The following is an 18,924-nucleotide window of genomic DNA, read 5'->3' on the forward strand; positions in this document are numbered from 1 at the left end:
GACTCCAGCAGAAAGAGACTTGCCGCAGGCAAACTAACCACAGAGTTGCTCTGATTGGTTCCCAGCGTCATTAGTGCCACTGCTGTTTAGAAACTACACACAGACAGGACATGGTGACAGCTAAGACTTTAAAGCCTATGTATTTTTCAAACAGCTTTTCAAACTGTTTTTCATGACAGAATTTTTTCAGCTCTATCATTAAGTGCTGACAAGCTGACAGAATAAATACTTAAGAAGCCATAGAACGATCTTGCTCCCCTCCCCCATGATCACTGGTGCAGTAGGAGAATCTGGGGCCTAGGCAAGCATTGGAGGGGGCCCGGCCAAAAGAGAAGAGGGAGGAGAGAGGGCCCACCACGTGTGTGTATGTGTGTGGGGAACCTTGCTTACCTCATCAGCTTCGGAGAAGAGTTGGGTGAGTTCCTCATGCCCCCGTTGCGTTGCTTTTTTTTTGGTGACAGGGTTGATGGCTGCTCGTCTTCAACTGGAAATATAGGTAGCTCATGAGATTAGGAACAGTTTGAGGGTAGACTGAAATACAGGCAAGATAGCATAGTCACACACTCAAGGCTCAGTCACTCAACTAGGAAATCAGGGCTGTCTTTTAAGACCCGGTGACAAAGACCAAATGCATTAGTGAAAAGAGGCTTGCTTGAGAAGGTTGAAGCAAAACACATCTTTACGCTCTAGCACTGGAGCATGCACTTGAAACAGACTAAAACAAGTTCATAAACGCCCTAAACTTAGAAAGAAAAAGACAGAAACAACAACGAAGAAAAAGAAACCGTTGATTTGTCCGCATACAAAAAATATACATGTGCGTGTGTGAAACAGTCGATGGTTATTCTTCAGAATTAACTCTGGTAACTTTGTTTTGCCGGGTTAATCAAAGGCATCTTCCCATAACCAACATCAGAGGTAAAATTGTGTTGGAAAGTGCCTACCGCTTCTCCGGAGGAACCACCTTACTAGGTTGCTAATCCCCGAACAGCACAGATAGAGCTTTGAAGGTAGGTGAAGGATTCTCGGCCTTAAGAACCAATGTTGCAGTCGGTCAGGACTTAGAACATCGGCACAAGTGGGCTCAAGAATCCTCAGCTCTCATCTTCTCAGCACCCAGGGAGGAGGCATGGAGGAGGACTGTGCTCAGACAGGAGCGCTGGCCACCACAGGAGAGCACTGGGATCAGGGTGTACTTGCCACTGAATGGAATTTCTAATGAAGCAATGGCAGGCAGGGATGAAGGGCCAGCAGAGGAGATTGGAAACCAAAGCTGTTTTCTAAATACCTCCACCACACAGACTGCTAAGCAATGTGAAGCTTCACTCACAACACAGCACACTACTGCTTTGCCCCAAGACACCTACTAACAAGCTTTGTAGCTGTATACGCTGGCACCATGCTTCATTTTAAGAGCGCTGCTTGGTAATTAGCAAGATGCACAACCCCCACCCGCACCCCCACCCCACAACCTGTCACCCAAGGGCCTCAGCTGCAAAATCTAGTCCTGTTCTTCCCGGCCCCCACCATCCAGGCTAATGCTGTAATGTCAAGAAGGAAAAAGCAGATCCTTCCATTCTTAGGGTAGGTCGACTGCCACACAGACTAGGAGGAGACACCCCTGTAACTCAGAATGTACGGAGGTCACCTTTAATCTAAGAAGAGAAATATTAGCAGTATAGCAAAAGCAGCATCAGAAGAAGCTTGAGATATACATATTAATAGCACAGGAGTCTTTAGATAACAGGAGAAAAGAACCATCCCCGCTACTTAGTATTACCCAAAATGGCCCGTCCCACAGCATGCATTATACGTTACTTCCTTGAAAACCTTAAATAAATTTAGTAGGTTATGATCCATGGTTCTGAAGGGATCCTAAGACTCCAAACTGGTTTCAGAGGAGAGCGCGTTTTACACACCCTGAATCTACTGTCAAACTGGGATTGCCTCATGCTAGCTGGCACAGGAAAAGGAAACAAGAGTTGAGGCGTGAAGTAAGATGGATAGCAGGAGAGCTAAAGGTAAGAAAGCTTCTGCCAAGGCCCACAGCTCTTCCCTTCACCACCTGCTCCCCCCACCACTGCCCGGCCCGGAGGGGGCTCAGGCTGTGACCAGATCAGTCACGGAGGGCTCCAGGCAGGGACTGGGTGGCTGTGAAGATATCACATCTTATCAGAAATGAGTAACCACAGCAAATCACACGGAGACTAAACAGCACTTAAAAGATTAAAGGAAATAAATACAAGCCACATAAATGGTATTGAAAAAAAAATCACTTAGAGGTGATATGCATCTCTCAGCAAGCAAACAGGCACTCTGAGCTTGACCTAAATTCATCTTCCTTTCACAAGATAGGGGTCTGGGTGTCCAAGACAATAATAGGATAGGAGTGGGAGTGTGTGTGTGTGTGTGTGTGTGTGTGTGAGAGAGAGAGAGAGAGAGAGACAGAGAGACAGGAGAGAGAGAAAGAAGATGGAGAGAAAAGAGAAAGGACGAGAAAAGAGAGGGGAAATAGATGGGAGGAAAGAAAGGAGGGGCAAAGAAAATTGTACACAGTGTAGTCTTATACTTTCTCTTCCTAACAAGATCACCATTTTATAAAGGCTACATGCTAGAAGACACATGTGTGTGTGTCTATGTGTGTGTGTTTGTGTGTGTGTTTGTGCGCACGCATGAGTAGGTCGAGTGGGAATGCAAGTTCTGTTCTTCTCCTTCACACCAGGCTTCTCAAGGTTACCGTGCAACAGACTCGTAGATCTCTTCAATGTGACTCGATGTCACGGGGGTGGTGTCTGGCAGTGCGGTTAGTCTGCATTAGTGAAGACCCACGCCGAAGGCACCTTCCCCGGCATTCCCGTTGGGATCCTTTTGCTTAACTTCTGCTTCCCCATTGTACTGCACTGCTGGGAGATGGTTGTCTTTGGTTGAGTGCCCGTTATCCTTGCACCCTGTCACTGGCTGTTTGCTGGCACGGAGCTTCAGATGGGAGAGCTGGCAAGTGAATACATGTCAGCCCGCTCCAGACAGACGCTTCATGTTGATAGGAAACGTATGCCTCCTTCAGTGCAAGGAAACCATGTATTTTCATTGCAACTCACAGAGATCATTCATCATAATCATACTGTATTTAAACTGGGGTTTGTTCTCATCCATGAAACCATGTTCAAAGCATTCCTCTTGCACTTAGGGCCTGGAATTCTGCTCCCTGAAGAGACAGGAGCACTGCGAATGTTTTGTGATACAGGCCATGACATATGGCTTCCATCTCCCAAGAGAAGCAAGGGACAACTTCTTTGTCATAAGTAGGACATAAAGCATATCTAATTATTCTCCTTTATGTGGATTCTTATCCACCGGTGCACATTTAGAGAAAGCACATTTGAAGAAAAACTTTCAGTTCGGCTATAAAATATAATTTTCATTTCATGGCTTCTGTAACTCCATGAGAGGAATGACAAAGTGGAATTAAAAGGGGAGACTTCCATTTAACTCACGTTCATGAAAGACAGATGTGTGGAAGTAATGGGTTCTACCTCATGACAACGCACATTTACAAGCTCATATTTAACCTAGTCGGGTAAGTGTGATACACCTCTCTCTTTTCTCTCTAACATTTCCACTTGTTCCTGTGATGGGGAAATCACAGGAAGATAGGAGCCTTCAAAGAAACTTGACTTACCAGCTCTTCTAAAACACAAACAAGTTCAGGAATCTAACACAGCATTTTAATGGGAGCTGAACTCTATCCAGCCTCCAAGTAACTCATAAAATTCAAGGGCTTGTTTTTTTGTACATCCCTAAGTATAACACTTAATGTTCTCGTAACTTCCCCCACGCTCCCTTGTCTAATAGGCACTGAATCTAACAGTTTTACAGTTGGTGAAGACTCAGGCGCTAGAAAAATGTCAGGCAAGTCTAATGAGGCTTCGGATCCCCTGGTTTGCAAGAGAGTTTAATTTAAAGTTACAATGATGTTTTAACATGTTTGCTTAGACTTGACTAAAGAGGATTCATTATTTCAATGACATAACCTCCAGACAATGTTCTGGGAATTGATTTAAGATGGGGTGGTAATTCCAACAGCCTTAATGCGGAGCTGAACATCTGTAACAACATTTCATTTGACTTTTCATCAGAATTCCTTTTGCAAGCAAGAGCAAAGGCAGCGTCTTCCAGAAACACTGGCCAGAGATTCTGGCCTTACTTCAAAATGATCATGTATTTTACTAGATTATTATTATTTTTTAAAGAAAAGCTCTTCCTTTTTCTGCCTTGCCAAGTTACAAACATCTTGTCAGGGCTCACCCATGCCTCTTTTTATAGACTTTGAAATGACAGGGGACAAGGACTGTTGCTTTTCGCTTTCCCAATGTGTGCCTCGGATGGAAATCTCAGCTCTCCCCTGGAGTACATCCCCCCTTTCCTGTCCCCTCCACTTTCCCCCCCACCCGAGATTAATAGCAATAAAGTCCTTTGAGACTTCAAGGTGAGTTTGTTGGCTGGAGTAAAAAAAAAAAAAGTTCAAAGCAAATAAACTCACAAAAGTAATAAAAGGCAAACAAGCCATTAACATGAGTCAACCAGCTATCTCCATTACGTTATTAATCACTACATCTGGAGAAACTCACATCTGTACACACTTAGCAGATCATTAGTAATGTCATATTCACACTGGAACTGCTCAGAGTTAAGACTCATGCAAAGTGGTTTGAACACAAAGGCATCTAGCTAACAGGGCTTCTGATTACTGTTGTGGAGCACACTGAAGGTTGGAGAATTCAGGCATTTTTGTGGTTATTTATTGGTTTTTTTTTTTAGTGCTGTTGTTTGGGGTTTGTTTTTTCTTCAGTTTGGTCTTTTGCTGCCCAACAAACTAAACACATGCTGAAATCTATGGTAGTAGAGCTCTCTTGCCCCGCTGCACTTAGCCATGTTAAGGCGAAACACTGAGAGCCATAGGGCAATTATTGTTAAAGTATTGGGAAGGGTCTCCCAGCCACTTCTTCACCTGGCTCGGTCACAAGCCGAGAAATGGGAGCTGCATTCTTGGACTCAAATGGGTCTTTGTGATAACGTGAAATAGCTTCAGCCTTGACTGCCAAACAATGAGAAAAGAAAATGGAAATTAATCCTTAGTGAAATTCTCATTACAAAACCAAAACAAAACAAAAACCTCCCAGACCAATTTTAACATCAAATCGAATCATAGCTTTGGATGAAAAATGGAAGTCTCTCCCTCAAAGCTGAATTGCAGGGTTTTTGTTTTGATTTTCCTTTCTCTTTTACCCCGATGACTTCCTGGAACAATTTTTGCTACACCATTGTCTTTGATGTCAGGAGGGAGGATACCTGTGAAAATTCAGAAGGCAATCTCCTCTCTGCCATAATTCCTCCCAAAATATACAGAGTACCTCTCCTCTCTGACAACATACAGAAAACTTAGTTTAGCAGTAGGACCAGACCTATTATCTCCTGAAAACTACAGAAAGGTATCCTACCAAATAATCGCTATATTTCAAGTTGTTATCTCTCGGTGTTAAACTATTGCTTTTCATCTCAGAATGTCGGCCTGCTCAGCACCCCTGGCTGCAGTATTGCTACTTAGCTTACATTGAATACCCAGGCTTTGCCACTCCCTCAGGGAGAGTGATGAGTAGAGTTAGGGTAATAGCTCAGTTGGTAGAACTTGCTTGGCCTATGGGAAGCCCTGGGCTCCATGCTCACACCCCCTACAGCGGGGCAAGAAAGAAAGGAAGAGTGATGTGTAATGTCTCTTTGCATTGTCAGTGACATTCGAGGAAAGTGTGTGGGGAGTGGGTTCAGGATACTAACGCTGCTTCACTAAAATTAAAGGCAAAGAGCCAAGGCATAGTTGCTGGGACAGAGATCTACAGTAGGCTTCCTGTCTTCTGTGTGTGTATTAAACTTTTCCCCAAAAGGAACCACGGATGTCACAGTAACACCACCATTTTGCAATACGTGATTTGCTGCTAGGGACAAAACTTCCCTGGCTGACCTGGCTTTCCTCTCATACTTCTGCCCAACTCCCCGCAGGAAGTGATGGTTCCACAGTGCGGTCACTAGAGGGCGATGCTGGGGCGGGAACGTGGAATGCTGCCTGCTGTGCAGGGGAAGGCGTCCTGAGCTGTCACTGTGGACCAGGACAGCCCTGGCTGCCTATCACCTGGATGGAACTGTGGAGAGGATATGAAAGCTTCCATAAGCAAGTATGGAAAACTAACAACAGCAACACAGATGGAGGAAGTAACCCATACTGTGAGCTGGGAGTCGCGTGATTACACATTTATACAGGAACGGGAGAGAATTGTTTCTGGGTGAATCCTTTCTTTGTGAATGTCATGTGCCCATCACTGCCCTCATCCTCCAAGTGTGTCTAGGAGCCAAGTTCTATGTGGACCGGACAGTGAGTAGCTTAAACGAGAGCACAGGGGACCTAAAGTGGGTCAAATGTTTGGAATAAGAGTTTCTGGTTCTTGACATAATGACTTGTACATCTCATTGTTGCAATGGGTCCACCTGTATCCCTATTTAAACATTTTGTTTTTTCCCCGTCCCCTCCACAAATTATATCAACATCAAATACAGTGAGAGCAGGGGTTATGTCGTGGGGGAGGGACATACAAAGCAACAAATAAATCATCTTATAAATATGTTAGAAACAATAGCATGAAAGAAAAAAAACATTTGAATACTTATCTTGGGGTTTATTTCACCTAACATCATCTTATCTGACCTTTTCTGCTTGTCTCAGACATATACAAGTTATTGCAAATAAGGGAAACCATGGGTCCTATGTTTCTTTGTGCCTGGCTTACTTCACTTAATATCATTTTTTCTAAGTCATACAATTTAGGCTGGGGGGGCGGAGATGTAGTTGTGGAGATGGGAGGGAAGGGATGTAAGGGAAAAACAAAGGAGGAGGCAACAATGCTTGATAAGAAATGTACTCATTACCTTGCTCATGTGATTGTAACCCCTCTGTATAGTATTTTCACAATAAAAAAAAACTTATTTTAAAAAAAAGAGTTTCTGGTTCTGACAACTTAGGAAACTATACATCCACAAGAATGCTTTGCTATAACCTTAGTAGAACCAGTCTATAAATGTATTTTTGAAAGATTCTGAAAGATAGTGATATATAAGTAATGAAAAGATGAACAATGTTATCCCTCAAAACAGCCCCACACCGGTGCTTGTGGCTCATGAGTGTCATCCTAGCTCCTCAGGAGGTTGAGATCTGTGGAGCACCATTAGAAGCCAGCCCAGGTAGGAAAGTCCATGAGGCTCTTATCTCCAATTAACTACTAAAACGCTGGCAGTGGGGCTAGGTCTCAAGTAGTAGGGTGCTAGCCTTGAGTATGAAATCTAAGAAACAGCAACTAGGCCCTGAGTTCAAGTCCCAAGAAAACAAAGAAAATAAAGCAACAGCCCCACCAACCACAACATCTCAAATATCTAAAACCCTCCAAAATTGAAGGGTCACATTTTCACACATATACATTACTGAGCAGAAAAACTCCACAACCTCCATCTAAGAAGTAGGGAATGTATTTATTTGGAAAACCTAGAGTATAGATTTTTTTTAAAAAAATGAAATCTGTCATTTTGTATAGTGAAGATAGATTTATTGAGGATAATGAGGGTAGATATAAGGAAGGAAGGATTTTCAATGTCCCTTCTTGTGTTACCTGGGGTGGGCAGAGGGAACACTAGCCCCTTGTGTGCTGACTGGGCAGGGAAAAGGGACTTGTTCTGCATCTCTGGCTTTTGTGGTGCTCATCAGAGAATGGAGAGTGAGACATTAAGGAAGTACAGGTTATGCAGAAGTTAATCACAGGGTATCTCTCTGGCTCTATTCACTGCCTAGAAAACCTGAAGTGGTTAATGTTGAGTCTAAAAAGACAGAGTAATGAAAGAATTCATCCCCTATACGAGAGAAAAAGAAAACTACGATATGACCCTATTAACAGAATTCACACAACCTGGAGTGCAGTGTTCTGTACACAAATGCTGCAGGCCTAATAGACCTCTAGAATGAAACTGGAAAGGTGTAATGTACCAAGAGTATCCATGCATTCTCACCCAGTCTTAAACTACAAGCCTTCCGTCTTATTTGTATCCTGACAGGCATCCAGGATTCGCCAAAAGTCCCTGTAAGTAGAACCTCATGGTAAGTAGACATCCTCATGGATGAATGAATTATGAATATATAAATAATATAAATAAATAAAATAAACTAGGCCTGCTTTAATTCCTTGACAATACTGCAGAATTGAGTAGAAAATCCTTTCTGGATTGCCTTTGATTTTTCCCTTCCCTTATCTTTCCTTCCTTCCTTTCTCCCTCCCTCCTTCCTCTTCTTCCTTCTTCCCTCCCTTTCTTCCTTGCTTGCTTGCTTCCTTCCCTGCCTCCCTTCCTCCCTTCCTTCTTTATTTCCTTCTTCCCAAGAAAAGTTCACTAGGCATTAGCTTCTTAGTGATCAGACACAGAGATGAACAGTGAAATACTAAGAGAAAAATGCAATTGAAATGAGAATGTCAAGAACATCCTGAATTACTACCAGACACAGTTTGAAGACTGGAAAAATAGTAGTTGAGGGAAGACAATTTTGACTTTGTTTGAATCCAGCTCCAAATAGTTCAAGAAGAGTCATCCTTTCTCTAATTTCATTTTTCTTCCCTCCCTGTTCCACACCAGTTGGTTAAAGCCTTTCAGTTCAAGGATGGAATGATTCCTGCTATATCTTTAGCACATACAGTCCAAGCTACCAGAGCAAGAAGCAGAAGACAGAAACAAGTAAGGTATAAAGGGCTGAAAGAAAGGGAAGAAATGAGAGATGAAGGAAGGAAGGAAGGAAGGAAGGAGGGAGGGAGGGAGGGAGGGAGTAAGGAAGGAAGGAAGGAAAGAAAGAAGGGAGGGAGGGAGGGAGGGAGTAAGGGAGGGAAGGAATGGGAAGGGAAGGGAAGGAGGAAATTGAGGGGAGAAGGGAGGACCCTAGGCAAGTGAATAACTGGATGTGATCCTATCACAGCTGCTTTCCTTCTCTGCAGTCACCAAGAAGCTGTGAGGGAAGCCACAGAGCTGAGCAGTGCCCTAGCTGACCTCTCACAGAGAAACAAGAGTTTATTCTTCACACATTCGCTTCATTTTTCTGGGTTTCCTAAAAGACAGTGTCCATCTCTGCTTACCACCTTCCAGATGAAACTCCATACAGAAACCAATTGGAGTGTGCAGATCTGAGGGTTTGGGGCAGGGGGGAGTCCACCAGAGGTCATTGAATGACCCCCTAAATGTCCCTACCAACCAACCTGCTATGAGAGGCCTGCACGCCCCCCCATCATGGGGACTTGAGTCAAGTGGTTTTCACATTGTCTGACTTCAGCTAAGTTAGATTCTTCTACCTAGCACTTGGAGAATCAAGGCAAAACACATCTTCCATAAGCCATCCCCCCCACTCCCCCCCTACCCCCGGCTGTCAGCATGCTCTGCAGGTCCACCCTGCCAGCGCCCCCTGTACGAGACAACAGATTAACCATTAGACTAGATATGCTGAAAATATACAGCTTCAACCTTTCCCCGGCTCGCTCAGAGCGATATATAGATGATTATTTCAACCGTCAGCTGCCGCATAGATTTAAACCCCTGCACAATAACTCCTGAATTCATCTGCCCCTTGTCAAGCTGGCGAGGCTGTAGTTGGAGGATACCGGGCCTGGCAGCTTCACCGGGAATCCAGAATGATCCAGACGGCTGCTGTCTCTTTGTTAACAGGAAGCCAAACTGATGAGTTTGTAATGCATTTCTTATCAAAGGTAGTTTCAGACAAAAATAAAATAAAATAAAATAAAATGTGCCCATCAGTTTGGCTAGAATTTCATACAGCCCAGATTATGGGCTCAATCAGGACATCTGTTATTTTCTTAAAGGAACAGACAACACCATGTTTAGCCCATTAAATCCATTGAATTATATGTTTATGAATTTATAATTATCCATGTCTCCCCCCCAACTACTCTTTTCCTGCAGTATCCTTAATAAAATCATCAGCTGGAGCTCACAAAGCAATAGTGTTTAATAGATCAGAGCACCAAGCTAATACTTTTTTCAAAGTTAATGTTGATCTTTGTGAGCTGTGTGTCTAAAATGATCATTGGGAATTAAGGGATTGTGGATTTGTTGTTTTGTTCTTTCCAATCCAGACATTTAACAAAGACAAAACAGACTATAATGGAATTTAGGGAGCCTGCAAAGGAACTTTTGTTTCTACCGTAGTTTATTATCACGAAGATTAGGATTTGCTGTGGGTGAAATCAGGTCCCGCTGAAACGTATCAAAAGAAAATGCATGCAAGATGTTGTACATAGTCCTGGCCGCTCCTCTCTTGTCCTTTCTGTCTTCAGAAAGGACCAAACTCAGTGCGCCCATCCTAATTATTAATTATGCTGTCATTTAAAATTGTGACATTTTCTTCATGGAGATAGTTTCCATTTTAGAAATGCAGTATGCTTTTTAATCTTGCAAGGTAAGGACTATTCTAGATTGTGATTTTACACTACACACAGCATTTAAAAAAAGATTTCTTAGCTATTTCTACAGCATTTCTTAGATATTATGTAAGACTCATTTCAAAGATGTTATGTGACTCATTATCTCAGTTCCTTATGAAGATGGCTTGCCCTCTGGAATTCTGAACCCAAAGCAAGTGCTCCCACACCTTATACCAATTCTATCATATCCCCTAGCTCTGTCTCCTGAGGGTCTCAGAGGTGCTGTTTCTACCACCCCCAACAGAACTGAACAAGGCGAGTATGAAACATGAATTATTTCTTCCAATCACTTCACGCTGTTTGCATGAGATGGTTAGGGAAGGCCCTGGCCACTGTGCTTCCTCCTGGATTTACAAATTGTCAGCTATCCTGAGCGGTGGAGAAGAGATCACGCTACTTCAGGAGCCAGTGCTTTGCCACCTGCCCAGGGTGAGAAACAGAAACCCGAGATAGGGTCAGGTTTCTGCTCCTGGACTTTATTTCAAACCCTTATCTAACTCTCCTGGTGAACACAATGGTTGCTTTACCTCTTTACCTGGGGAGGAGCAGTTTTTATCTGTGTCTATGTTTTGACTCAGATGTTACTTTCTGCCTCTGTTTTTACTTCCCTGCCCCTATCCTCCCACCCCAAAAAGAGCTGGAACTAAACACTGGCAGGAAATGTCAATCATACTTTCATTTCCGTTCTCACTTCCTAATTTTAAAAATGAATGCTTGCCCCAACTGATTTGGCTAGTGGAAAACCAGTCTAGAATCTAACTGCAGAGGTGGAAAAAAAATGTTTTCTGAGTCACAAGATATGCAGATAAGGGCCATTATTATTACCTTTATTATTATGGTCTCATCTATAAATACTTTATCTGCCATTGAGCCCAGGGTGTCAAGAGCCCCAGAGAACTCTAATATGTATTCCAGATGTTCATCCCGATACTTGCTCTGAAACTCTGATAAAGGTAAATGCATGGATCCTTAGTGCAGCCCAGGTGCCTGATGAAGAATGTGCTGCCAGAACACTTTAGAAATACAGTATGTTTTTAACCTTGGGAGGTAAGGACCAGTCTGGATTGTGATTTTGCACTAAACACAGCATTTAGTGTATTTCTTAAGGACATAGTCACCTTCTAAAGATGCTCTTGAACTATAAAATCATTATCTGCTTCTACTATAATTTATCATCAGACACTTCCCATGCAGCATTTTAAAATGCTAGTGTGTGGTTGGGCCCTTCCTGCTCTGCACAGTGAAAGAATGAGGCATGCTGTAGCAATGGAACAGCAGGGCTGGACCGGGCTGACCGGAGGCTCCTGCCTCATCACTTCACGCACACCTAGAACAAAAGCCGAGATCTGTTGGTTGGAGCCTAGATCACTTGTCACCAGAACTGTGTCCATCCTCACAGAATGAGGATCTGAGCTTCTGGAATTGGGCCACCGGCCCAAGTCCCAGCTCTGACCCCCCTTAAAGCCCTGATCTCAGAGGAGTTACTCAGTACCCTGATGTTCAAGGATCTGTTGCTATCCCTGCTGGACAAATGAAGACAACACATTTTAGAGATTCCGTGGGATTCAATGTGACCACCACAGGCTATGGGGTGACAGCTGAGAGGCAAAGTATTATCACTTGTCACGGGTTTGCTCTGCTCAGCCCTATCATGTGTATCTATAGAGTTCAGGGGATGGGAAGACAAGAATCTTGAACTCAAAAGTTGGCCCATATAAACATAAAATTTGAACTTCTATTTGAAAGTCCTGTAGAAAATTGAGTCCCCATTCTAGGAAGGGACCTGTGTCAGGGGACTGCCACTTGCCAGCTCATTAAGTGCCCCATTTCGTCTACTGTACCCCCATGCATTTAATAGGTACTGTGTTGACATTTCTGTAAGCCTATCACCTCTAAGACAAGAATTTCAAAGCACAGACCAGTGGTCTACTAGACACCATCTCATACCAAGAGGCAAGGAGTTAAACACAATGGCTGTGGACCCCATGGTTGGGTCAAACCTAGGTGTCTGGCTGATTGCCAAACTTCCATTTTTTCATGTACAAAATATGAATGAGCGAATCACCTGACTCCTAAAGTCATCCTTGGAATGGACCAGAATCCTAAAAAGTACTTATAAGAGGTTAGCAAGCTCATAGTAAATAGCACACTGCACTATTTTCTTGGCTTGGAAGAGTCCAAGGACTTGGAACTCTCTGCTATCAAGTCCTTATCCAGATGGCAGACCTCTATCTTTTAGTGGCAGGCTATTCAAATGATTCTCATTCACTCCCATATCCCAAGCCACTGGCCCCCAATCCAAGCATGACAATGAAGGGGGGCTCCCCACCCCACCCCATCCTTTGCTTCTGGATCATATGGCCCCAATAGATTCCTCAGGCCAAGTGACCTGCCTTGCCAAGTATCCTAAAACCAAACAAAGCCAGGAAGCATTTCAATAGGCCTCAATGGGAGAAGACTGGGAAGGCACAAATGAAATCAAAAGGAAACTTGGGAGAAACCCCACTGTTTCCTCTAGATGGCAGGAAATCCGGGCCCTCTGGAGTTTCTGGAGGGAGGTCCTAGGGTTGATGTAGAGGGAAGGACAGGAGGACTAGGGAACTCTGTGGAGGATCCAAGAGGGTAGGGTGAGGTGGGGTGAGGTAGGCTGTTGTTTTTTCTTTTTCTTTTCTTTACAAAGCTTTTTGAAGATACACAGTAAGAGAGGACCATCCACCTAGCTGCAGAAATGACAAACACATCCCAAAAATGTGCATCATAACTTACAAGTTATAAAAAGACAACACTATAGAAGATGTGTGCTAAAGTTTAATAAGTACTAACTGGGTTCCTGGTGGGTAAGGACAGAGAGCAGATGTTCAGGCTACAATAGGGAGAGTCTAAACAAGAACAGGATGGACCAAGATGTCAGTATGACTCTTGGATAGCCCAGGGCTGAGCACAAGCCTGGTGTGAGGCATGACCACAGTCCTACCTGCCTCTCACTATGAGATGGCATCTAGTAGCAGGTGGTTCCATGCTTTAAATTCTTGTCTGAGAGATGGGAGATGTACAGAAATGTTAAGAAAGATGAATACCTACTGAGTGCCTGGGGTACAGTAGAGAGAATAAACCAAGGATTGGCCAGAAAGTTTAGGAAGGGCATACTAGATGAAGACAGATTAAACGAAGGCTAGGAGGCTGGAAAACACTAACTTGGGAGATTATAAGGAAACCAGTTTGGCTTGAGTTGGATAAACCTATCAAGGGGAGGGGAGGGGCTGAGAGATGAAAGTGTAAAAGCTTACATCTCAAATTGAACAACTGGAAGATATATTTGAGAGTAATCCCTATCCTCTGACAGTGACCCCTACTTCGTTCTAAACATGTGGATTCAAAGATAATAGTGGGTAGGGTTTTCAGCTTGGAAAACTCTCTGAAACCCTGCTTAGCTTGGTCCACTTGCTTTCAGGCTGCCTGAACGTCAGAAAGGTCTGAGCAATGCCACCTAGGTAAGTGCAGGGAATTAATGTGAGGAGGCCCTTTGCAATGTCCATTTCCGTGACGGAGGTTCCAGGTTTAGCCTGGGAGGTGGATTTGACAGGAGAACAAATGGGCCTGTGAGTTTCAGGAACTGATTTCCCAGAGATGGGCCAAGTGGACCATACAGTGACTTTGGGATGGTTATTCCCTCCCTTCAGCTACGACTGGACCCCATCTGCCAAACAGAGACATGTAAGGAAGGCTACTGGGGCGTGACTTAAATCTAAAAACCCATAGCCATCCATAGCTTCCCAAAACTTTGTCAAACACATTTCTTTCTCTGTGAAAGCAAATCCACGGAGAAGGAAAACGTTTCCCCTCATTTAGCTTGGGTGATCAACACCTGAGGATGAGCACCAACTAATGCACACAGGTGAAGCAAATAAAAATGTACTTTACATTATTTAGATCTTCAATTGCCCCCGCCCCGAGCCCAAAAGTCTGAGATTTTGAAACCTCAAAACAAAACTCTTAATGGATTCTCAAAGTGAAGGGTTTCCAACGATGACATTATGAAATGCATAAAACTCTATATATTTCAAGGTCTTCATAGCCTGACAAGGAGAATTTAATAATGAAGAAAATAAATGAGTGAGTTCTCCCGCAATGTATTTGAATCCTCTGAACCCTCAATAAATCCACCATCTGTCTCCTGTGCAGGCCAGAGTTTCTGCCCAAACACCATCTTATACCAAATGGATATTGTAGATCCTTTTGAAGTTGGTAAACAGAAGTAGCTTGTTGTTCCTTTTAAAGTTGAAAACCAGGGTATGTTTGGGCAAGAGAATAAAAATGTTGTTTGCCTGTACTCCAGTGTTTTGAGTTTATTGAATGCTCAAGATAATGAGCTGGTCAGCCTTTCTATGAAAAACCGTATTTTAAAAACAAACACCAAACTGACCTCACTTGCCAAAATTTAGTTTTGGCACAGAGAGAAAATCCACTCTTTGATGCCTGAAGTCTAAATTAGTAATTCTTGAAGAAAGAGAATTTAGCAAGAATTATTTTTATGGAGAAAGTTAATGGAATACATCAACTGTCTTTCTAAAGACAGTCCTCATTATTTGGGGATGGACTAGTGTCCTGGAAATTCATTCATATAAATAAATAAATAAATCTGGGATGTTGTTACGTAGCAACAATCGGATGGTAGGCAGTTTTAGGGTGAGAATATGACTTTGCGTAGTTACTTTTGAGAAACATTATCATATTTGTTTAACTAAGACTTGGTCCAAGCCAGTCTTATGCCATGCAACTCATATTAAAAAATAACTATCTATCTACTATCTCTCTATATATTAGCAATTGAAAGGTGTTGTCATAATAAAAGCATACATGTTTAAAAACTGTTGGGTATATTTATTTTAGAGAAATAATGGAACGAATCATCAGAAAAAAATCATGGAAAAGAGAAGAGGTACAAAAGTAGAAGAGGGATACTATGAACAGATCTTCCAGGCAGAGTTTCATTCATAGAGAAGCAGCGCCACCTACTGACAGACCTAAATTTCCAACCCTTTTGCCACTGGGGACTATCTATCTTGCAATCTATGCATAAATATACAGCAGTATTTCTCAGCTGCTGTTATACATAAGGATTTTATTACCAGTCGGCAGATTTCTAACACACTGCATGCAATTTAATAATCCTCTATTACCTGGAGTATGGGTTATATAAAAAGCTAGAATGTTAATTGTTGACAACACAATTCTAATATGTAAAGCATTGTCACCCAGTAAATACCCAAATAAATCAAAAGGGAGAGCAACTTTTGTTCTAACAACATGTTATTAAACACTACAACTTGATCACTTACATAAAAGTAATGTTCATCCATTTCTATGTATGAAGAAAATGCATTTTGAGCTTATTAACTGAGAACTTTCCCTTCATTTACAATTGAGAGGAAAATGTTTCTCAAATAATTTTTCTCCTTTGTTTAAAAAAATGTAACTAAGCTGGGATGTCACTTAGGAGATTTTCTCTTATATTAAAGCCTGAGCTATAAATAACTAAGATTGCATCTATAAAACATTACATTTTTTAAATGGCAATAAGGAAGTTGTAGGGAATATAAGTCACTGATACAGAGAAACACTACCTGTCATTTTTCAGAAGAAGAAAAAAAGATCACACAAATGTGATAGCAGAGGAACACAATAAAGAGAAACAAGAATGTGATACTGTCCCTGATTATATCTGCAAAAGAAACTGTGAAACAAATTAACACCCAGGTACCGACCAAAGGCATCTTGTATCATCAGTGCAAGTGAACCTACATGACAGAGAAGGCTGCTGATTTTGTCAGAACAGAACTAAGACATGGGCTGTGAAATCTGGTGGTGGTTGATATCCAGTGACTACACTGCTTAAAAACTCTGATTTCTTCCCCTAGCGAAAAAATAAATAGATAAAAGAACAAAAATGTAGCCTAAAGGATAGGCTAATGTGACCGAGATCAGATTTTTCACTGGGAACAAACAAACAAATCCCACATGGGTCAAAGGTCCTCAAGAAATAATCATTTAAAAAAAGGCAGTTCTTACGTTGTCCAGATTCGATCTTAAGCAAAACCACTGCTCTGGTAACAGTAGGGTTTGAAGAAGAAGAAGGTGGAGGAGAGGCTTGTAGGTTCCTCTGAGAGGCAGGAAAATGCCTCACTCAGCAGATGGGGCATGCACTCTAATTAAAAGAGTTATTGAGATAGAGGGGCTGGGAAGGTGGCTCAGTGGTAGAGTGCTTGCCTTGCAAGCATGAGGCCCTGGGTTCGAGTCCTCAGCACCACATAAAAAGAAAAAGCCAGCTATACCCCTAGTTAAATGATTTGTTTTTGCCCTTCCCCTCCACAAATTATACCAACATCAAATACAGTGAAAGCAGGGGTTATACCGTGGGGGAGGGACATACAAAGCAACATAGAAATCATCTTATAAATATGTTAGAAACAATTGCATGAAAGAAAAAAAACATTTAAATACTTATCTTGGGGTTCATTCCCCTAACATCAACTTATCTGACCTTTTCTGCTTGACTCAGACATATACTAGTTATTGCAAATAAGGGAAACCATGGATGAAATGTACAAGTTGTTATGTTGAAAAATGGAACTTTACAACTTTGGTTGGGGGGGGGAGGATCGGGTGGGGGGAGGTGGGGGAGTATAGGAAGGGATGGGAAGGGGAAACAAAGAGGAGGCAACAATGCTTGATAAGAAATGTACTCGTTATCTTACCCATGTAATTGTAACCCCTCTCTGTATGGTATTCTCACAATAAGAATAAATAAATTTTGTAGCAAAATCTAAAAGAAAGAAAGAAAAAGCTGGAAGTGGAGCTGTGGCTCAAGTGGTAGAGCGCTAGCCTTGAGCTGAAGAGCTCAGGGACCGCACCCAGGCCCAGAGTTCAGACCCCATGAATGACCAAAAAAAAAAGTTACTGAGATTTAATCCCTACCAACAACAAAAAGTAGAGCACGGTGGACCTTGAGACATACAGATATAACTGCACTGTCTCCAACACTTGCTGTGGAATCCTTTTACATTCCATACCTCCATCTGTCCCAGCAGGGTGAAAACCATCAAATGTCTGAATACTGCTCAGTGGCCTTTGACCCCAGAGTACCTCTTGATAGCTACAAGAAGAACTTGACCAGTAGGGTCCAGGGCACACACAAAGGGCTGCTTCACCTCTCCCAACTCAATTGGATCCCACTTGTTCTGGGAGATACATGGAGGTCCGGATAAGTTTCCAGGAGATGTGGGAAAATCTGGGGGAGGTTCTAGGTTGTTAATATTCAAGATAGGAGTTTTCTCTGCTTAATCAATCTCTCAAGCGAACAAGGTAATAGTGTCTAGGTGGCTGGCTGGGGCCTGAGGGATTGCAAGTCTTGAGTCTTGCCTTCAGAGGAACAGTTAAATTCAAGTCCATAAGGAATCACAGTTGGTTGAGAAGAACTTGGTGGATCACGGATCCCAAGGGGAGAGGGAAATTAGCCAGTGACACCACAGGGCCGTGTGGCCTCTTCATTACTCCTACTGAGGCTCCAAGTTACAAGGACTTACGGAAGGGACTGTATCCGCATCCCCAGGACCTCCAAGGAGCCCTGACACCATGTACCTGACACCAGAAACGGCAGAAGGCATGCGTCACCTGCCGAAGAAGCAGTTCTAGATCCATCTATTCAAGAGCTGCCCAGCAGCCAAAGGACACGTTCCGTTCTACAGGGTGGGAGGAAATGAAGAAGGAAGAAGAGACCCTCTTTCTCTCTTGAGACCTATGCCCAATAAACTAAGGACACCTGATTCCCCGGCAGGGTTTATGTATCTTTCAGCAAGCGTCTGTTGAATTCCCATTGTGTTCTCGGCTACTGTGTGCCATGTGCTAAGAATTCAAAGACCAGTGAGGCTTCTAGTTTGTTGTGATTATTCACATCTTGCTCAATAAATAGTTATTGATATACACAACAAAAAGAATGATGAACTAGTTGAGTACCCACGATTTACATTTATAATCCTAACTACTAAGGAGGCTGAGATCTGGAAGATTCAGGTTTGAAGCCAGCCCAGGCAGGAAAGTCCTGCTGCTCTCTGTGGGACTTACCTAGTAATACTGGCTTACAGAAGAGACCTATTAATTCTGACTTGGGGTTTGGCTTCCTAACCATGGCCATGTTTGAGCAAAGCAAGGGTTGGCAAGCATTCTCCTTACCAGGTCAAGTAGCAAAAGCTTTTGGTTTGTCAGAGAACTCGAGCCATATGGTCTCTGTTGCAGCTATGCAGCTTGGCTGTACACCTCGAAAGCAGCCAGGGACACCAGGCAAATACAGGATGTGACG

At 42.8% G+C, this 18,924-nt stretch overlaps 1 protein-coding gene across 1 annotated transcript in view; it reads right to left on the minus strand.

Annotated features, from left to right (window-relative positions):
- The window catches only part of Kcnma1 (potassium channel, calcium activated large conductance subfamily M alpha, member 1), a 697,588-nt gene that overhangs the window by 83,427 nt on the left and 595,237 nt on the right, over positions 1-18,924 (minus strand). Inside the window, exon 20 of the mRNA XM_013025679.1 lies at positions 391-484. Within this exon, the coding sequence (XP_012881133.1) occupies positions 391-484 (94 nt within the window). The remainder of the gene's footprint in view (positions 1-390; positions 485-18,924) is intronic.

This window comes from Dipodomys ordii, unplaced genomic scaffold (genome assembly GCF_000151885.1).
Source record: "Dipodomys ordii isolate 6190 unplaced genomic scaffold, Dord_2.0 Scaffold86, whole genome shotgun sequence".
Taxonomy (NCBI): domain Eukaryota; kingdom Metazoa; phylum Chordata; class Mammalia; order Rodentia; family Heteromyidae; genus Dipodomys; species Dipodomys ordii.